Source organism: Aplysia californica, unplaced genomic scaffold, assembly GCF_000002075.1.
Source record: "Aplysia californica isolate F4 #8 unplaced genomic scaffold, AplCal3.0 scaffold00104, whole genome shotgun sequence".
NCBI classification, from domain to species: Eukaryota; Metazoa; Mollusca; class Gastropoda; order Aplysiida; family Aplysiidae; genus Aplysia; species Aplysia californica.
In genome coordinates, this window is record NW_004797374.1 from 857,392 (window position 1) to 864,268 (window position 6,877).

The 6,877-nt window shown below is 42.1% G+C and overlaps 1 protein-coding gene across 1 annotated transcript in view; it reads right to left on the bottom strand.

Annotated features, from left to right (window-relative positions):
- LOC101859234 (protein-glutamine gamma-glutamyltransferase K) overlaps positions 1–6,877 on the bottom strand; it is a gene marked incomplete in the record, with an annotated part of 29,908 nt that overhangs the window by 14,642 nt on the left and 8,389 nt on the right. Inside the window, 6 exon segments of the mRNA XM_005095456.2 lie at positions 152–326; positions 1,683–1,790; positions 2,628–2,746; positions 3,895–4,054; positions 5,544–5,641; positions 6,559–6,774. Of these exon segments, the coding sequence (XP_005095513.2) occupies positions 152–326; positions 1,683–1,790; positions 2,628–2,746; positions 3,895–4,054; positions 5,544–5,641; positions 6,559–6,774 (876 nt within the window).

A 6,877-nucleotide genomic window follows, 5' to 3' on the forward strand; every position in this document is an offset into this window, starting at 1 on the left:
ATTCTTCTTCTTCTTCTTCTTCTTCTTCTTCTTTGCAATCCCCAGTTAAATCTCAGGGGTAGTCGACTGCTTATTCTTCAACTCGCAATGCAACTGATTTTTACGAATGTGAATCTACAATCAAATCTTACTTTTAGACCGAGAGACTTACTCGTGGTACAGAGACCGGAGAAGACCCAACATTGTCCGTAGCGAACCGGCCGCTTGCTGTCCCAGTACGACTCCAAGATGGCCACAGAGCCGGTCCAGCTGAGAGGGGAATCACCATCGCTATAGTCACCTGACCAGTTGCCCACCAGCACACCGTAATCGTCTTGCTCATTGACCTATACAAGAGAACGAAAAAAAAAAACCCGATGATGCTGCCGCGCAAACATGTACAGCCTTTTCTGTTTTCTGAAGTACATTTTGTTTTAGTTTTAGTAAGTGTTAAGGCACTTACAACACAACGTCATGTACGTGCCGAATATTAGAGGTAACGTGCTACAAGAGAGTAACAAACACAAAAAGAAGGTGGAATGATAAGGATGAAGATGTTTAATAGGACAGAAGAAGCTAACCACACTAGAGCACCCACCAACCACTCACAAAGTATGTTTACATGGTAGATCTAGTTGACTAAGCTCACTCATGATTGACTACTGACACACGGGGCTCGACGTTAGTTCCTCGAATTCAACGTTTGTACACAGACAATTTTGTCTTCTAATGTTCCACCGTCAAAGACTTCCCCGTAGCCCAACTTCAATATAATCTGTTGGTACAAAGCAAACACCAAGCTGAAAAGAAATGAATACCTGTGCAATAAACGTACAGTTCTATCAAAGACAAGATGGATTCACCAGTGCTTCTTTGTAGTTGTTTTTTTTTGTCTTGACTTATTAACGGAAAAAGAAACGAGTGATGTTGTGCACCGGTTGAACGGGCGCTTCGTAATCTTTGAGCTAATATGGCCTTGCTTTCGACTTTTTTTTGCTCAAGAGAAAATATGAATTAAAAGACGACCACTGTTGCTCATAAGGCTGACCAAAAGTTGGGACACTGTCGACGCCTACATCTAAATGATCCGAATGAAAAATTACGACAACAAAAATTAAACAAACAAAAACCTCGAAAAAGCCCAATTAGGTTACGAGAAGATCATATTAAAGTTTCGACACAGTATTTTCACTTTTACGTTCGTAAATCCATCTCTTCTGTGAAAACTACACACTGCATTTATTATAAAATGGAGACGCAACCAAGCTACAGAGTTGGCTACTCAGCCCCCATCCCCTCACCCCGCATCCCAACCAATTTCTTCTATCCAAATACACAAAATGTCGACACTTTTGAGTCATTAATGTGTCACGACGCGGTGGAATCAGGCGTTCGTCACACACATATACACTCACAGAAACACTCCTGGGCTGTTTGCAGACATGTTTTAAACAATGCAACTTTGAAAATTGGTGCAAAGACATTTTGGTATAGCGTCAAGGCACCTCTTCGCTGTCGCACACAGGATACCCAAGTTTGACTTCCGAGAGGGAAAAAGTTTAATAGAGTAAGTCAGTCTTTATGCTGGGGTGTTCAGATGGGTTGGGTCGAAACCTCATAAATGATCTGCATTGTGTTAATAGGGGTATAAAAAACCACACACCTGCGCATTAATTGTAAAAAAACAAAAATGCTGCACTTACCACGGCGGAGATTTTCCTGACAACATTGATCGCGTTTCCTCGAACAGGCCACTGGATATTGTTGGAGTCTAGGAGGTACATAGCCACATCTAGCACGCAGCTTTCGAACTGTGGATCAAGGATGATTTTTAAAAAAAACCCTGAAGGAAATGGTGGTATCTATACCTAAACCCAAAACAATCCTCTCCTCTTAACACCTCCCTCGCTCTTAGTCTCTTACCCTGGGAATTATTATGTATAATGATGATAAATAATAGATAGCATTTGTATAGCGCAAATTCCCGCTCGACAGCAAGTTCTTTGCGCTTTATATCTATATTATTGTTGCCCTAGCATTCTGAAACAATCTCAGCTTTCTGGGAAGCATACAGTGTAAGTCGCTATTTATAGGCGCTAAAACACTAACATGCTGACAAGATCATTCGCTGTCTATGGCCGGATTCCAATTCAACACTTCAGCAAAGCAGGAGAGAACCAATTATTGTGTTACGACGCGGTGGAATCAGGCGCTCGTCAGTTTTTGGGAATGTGGGGTCATTGGCATCATCTAAATGCTTAATCCCTTTTCTTGATTTCAATGAAAAAAAATACCCTTCTATCTAGAATAGAGACCAATATATTTGCGAATGAAAGAGGAAGGTTCGCCAGTTTGCAGTGGCAAAAGTTAGAGAGAAAATGGCCGCTAAAGTCTCGTAAATTTGAACAGCTTGAGAGTTCTTGAAAGCTTAAAAATTACACAGTTTTTGCCTTTAATCAACTTTATGCAAGCAAATACACATGGAAATGTGTTTTTATATGAACATAAAAGGTATTGAGGTAAAAAAAAAAAAGATATCGTTAAAATTTGCCAAACTCGCAAAAATATGCCTGTTTCTTCGATTTGATTATTTAGACAAGGGGACTTTCACCATGATGTAATTCAACAGAATCAGATGGCGAGAGTACCTGTCCAAAGTTCCAGGGTTTGCTGGTGATCTGTCTGCTATTGCCGGAGTAGATCTTGCCGCTCTCGTTGAGCACGTACTCCTGCAACAGTCGCTCGTCATCCAGAAACACTGTATCATCTACCGAAATAAAGTAACCCCCCACCCAAAAAATTGTTTAGTTTTTTAAGGTTTCATTCAAAGCCATAAAGGCTTGTGAGCATCTTGTTTTCACTGAAGAAAATAGAGGGCAAACGAGGCAAAGATAGACACAGAACAACTTATTCGGAGAATTGATCGGATGGGTGACGCGGAAACACCAGGATAATACACGATATTTCAGTTGTTTTAGTTTTTGTTCTAGAGCATCTGAGAGGAAAGATGAATAAAGAACCATGCTCGTTAATGTCCATTCTAGATATGACACTTATGAGTCATTGATAGTTCACATGATCTTGACGGATAAAATTTCGTACTGTTGGGTGAGTTGAAATGATGCTGGACAGTGCTACGGCTGACTCTGGTTTGAATCTCTTATTCATTATAAGGCATTCATAGACTTCACCAATTTTCTGGGTTGGAGGGGGGGGTTCTTTGTACTCCACGATTCTACCAATGCTCTGTCAGAGGTGGACTTTAAATGTGCTTGACCCACCAGTAGAATAATCCTGTCAAGTTAGAATGTAAGGTGAAAATGGTGAAATGGTATGTGTTGAACGCCTCTATCAACACTATTAAGTTATTTAAGAGGCGAGACCTCCGAGTTTAACGTCCATCTCCGAAAGGACCGAACAAAATAGAAATTACGTGAAAAGTGCCTTTCCCAAGGACATCTCGTCGGACCGAACTGAGGCTCGAACCCCCGAAGACGCAACCTCCCGATTACGAGACCTGTAGACTAACCACTAGGTTACCGATGCTTCTAGAATTGTGAGTGTGTGTGTGTGTGTGGGGGGGGGGGTCGGTATATAATAAATATATAAATCCATGAGAATACCTTCTGACTTGACATAAACAGGTAATTTTGATCACGTTGTACTTAGCTTTTTGGTTACAGTGAAGAAGAAGGAAAACAAAAAAATACAACAGCAAAAAAAAAAAGCAGAGAAGAGACACCAAAGCCGAAACCAAATACACATGCATACTATACAATTGATGCTTTTTAATGTTTTTTCCATAGTTGAAAAGAGTGGCTATACTTATACCTCTTTCTAGTACTACTGCTTGTGTGTTTGTGATTAGTGTGTCGATTTGTTACGATCTTACTTGATCTCAACCGAGCCACTTACCTCTGCACCACGGGTTAAACAGAATGTAGATAGGGGCCTTGTGCTCGTAGCGATAGATGTTCACATCGCTGTTGTCTTTCTTGACCACGTCCAACTTGAGATTCCACTTGCCCACGTAGCAGGTGGGTGGGGTGAACAAAGTAACCGTCAATGTATTTCCCTGAGGTAAGAAAATGAGACCATTAAATTTCTTAGTCCCCAATGGTGGACAAATTTAATTATATTTGTAACTGTAAACTTTGTACATATTTTACTTTCCAATCAACACAAGTTAAACCCCTTAGGAGGCAGGCTGTTCCCGCCATGCCTAACAAGACCGAGCCGTAATGAGAAAGGATACGACGTCCAAGTAGGCAGACACGTATATTCAATTAAAGAAACAAAAAACAAAACAACAACAAAAAAACCCCGTTCTTTCTACGAAACCGAACTCAAATCTTGTGCGTGCGACAACGAAACGTTATACCAGAATACCGCACTTCAGTTACTTTATTTGTAAGCGGTTTTGTTTTGCTAGTCGAATATTCCGCTTGACATAAATCATTTCAGAGAAAAGTCCTACACTGAGAGTGCAGGGAGAGAGAAAGTGGTAGGGGTAGGTGGTGAGGTTATTTCTTGTTGCTTAGGCAAAGCTTCGGTGGATTCATTCTCCACCCACCCAGAATTCGCCTCCCTGAGTATCTTCTTTGAGTATGTGTGTGTGTGTGTGTGTGTGTGTGTGTGTGTGTGTGTGTATGTGTGTATGTGCGTGTGCGCGCGCGCGTGTGTGTGTGTGTGTGTGTGTGTGTGCAGGGGAAAGGGGCGGGCAGGACATTATAGAGGAGTGTCTTGGTTCTGAAATACAAAAAAACAAAACAAAACACTCTCCAGAACTTGATCACTCATAGTCATGTTGTATCGCGGGAGATCATCAATTGATTAGGGGACTCTCGTGGTCAAAAGGTTACTGTGTTTGCCTCTCATTCAACAGCCAACATGTTCGAAACCTGACAGTGACAGAAAAATTTTCTTCTCTAAACAATTTCTCTTTTCACCCCCTTTCCTGCTCTCCAACAATGTTCCGTCGACTGCTTTCGTCTGCAATGTGTGTCCCCGCCTCTCCCCCTTAGCCCCCTCTTCTGCGCTCCTGCTCTTATTGCAGCCTTTCTACTGTTACTCCTTGGCTCCCTCTTACTGCTGTCTTTCAGCCACACCCCTGATCTTCGGGTAGTCAAAACCTAACACCTAGCCTTCTCGGAAAAAGGCGACAAATATTGGAGGTCCCGTGAGGAAGTTATGCATGTTAAACATCCCTTGGAGGTCCAAAATCGATAAGAGCAGGTGTCAGTCGCCACCCGGGCAAAACTCAAAATTAATTCCTACTAAACTGAAATATTTAAGGTGTTTAACGTCTCTCGTGAACCCATCTGACCTTATACAATTGCGAGTACCGTAAAACACGTACAAAAAAAGCAATTATTGGTTACTTTTGGGGCTGCAGTTTGACAAATTCAAAACCACAACGTGACCAAAAAAAAAGACCAAGCTCATTCTTCCCGAAACATAACAAATACTTTCTAGACACCCGGACGTCCTTGTTTCTACTCCGGATGATCCTACTTTTTGTCAAGTTAACTGACAAAGGGGGCAGTTACGTTATGTCTAGTCACCTGTTGTCTCAGGATCTTAGCGCCCCATTCCTTGGGTTTGTCCACATCAGAAAGTATGAACTGCACGTCGGTTCCTTTAGTAGGGGAAGGGTTTTCACCTGAGAGAGTTTTGGGAGGGAATCGTTACTAGACGTAGTATCACATACACATTATGCACGTACACATATACGTATAAATAGACATGCATGTACGCATACACGTACACATACACATGCACGCACACTTACACATACACATACACACGCACGTACACACACACACACACACACACACACACACACACACACATACACATACACATGCACGTACGCATACACATACACGTACACTTGCACGTACACATACATATACACATACACATGCACGTACACATACACGTACACACATACACATACACATGCACATACACATACACATACACATACATACACGAACACATACACATACACATACATACACATACACATACAAATGCACATACACATTCACATGCACGTACACTTACATGTACAAACATACACATACACATGCACGTGCACAAGCACGTACACACATACACATACACATGCCCATTCACGTACACATACACGTACACATACACATACACATACACAAACACATACACATGCACATATACATACACGAACACGTACACATACACATACACATACACATACATATACATGCACATATAGAAGCTTCCTAAAAACAACAAATAAACAAAACAAAACAGAACAAAACAACAACAATGAGAAACAGAATCACCCCCCCCTCCTAAAAAAACGCGGAAAAATACCCAAAACAAAACGCTAAGCCGCCCCCTCCCCTTCCAAGAACACCCCCTAAAAACAGAAAAACAACAAGAACAAAAACCCAACCGTGACAAGAACAATAGCTGCTGCAGTAGCAGCAGCAGCAACAACAACAACAACAACAACAACAACAACAACAACAACAACATCAAAACAACCCCCCCCCTCCCCTCCTGAAAACAACGTGACAAATGACAACTCACCAGCTTCAAAAACGATGCGAAGATCATCTGCTTTGCTGTCATACGGTTTGGAGAATTCCAGCTCAATGTTGAAAGGTTGACCCCTCCTGACCACGAGCTTCGGTTTCTCCTGGTGTGAGCCACAGATGTCATACTCGTCAGTTCTGTGAGCCTTTGTGTTAGCCGGAACCTTCAGGTCCACATGACGAACTGTCAGGACTTTGACAGGGTCCGGCTCTGCGGGGAATAAGGTATCGTGCTTTGATAATGCTGTTTGTTTTCCCCGTTTCTATAAACGACTTCGATCGACATGGACATACACATGCACGCCCCCCCTCCC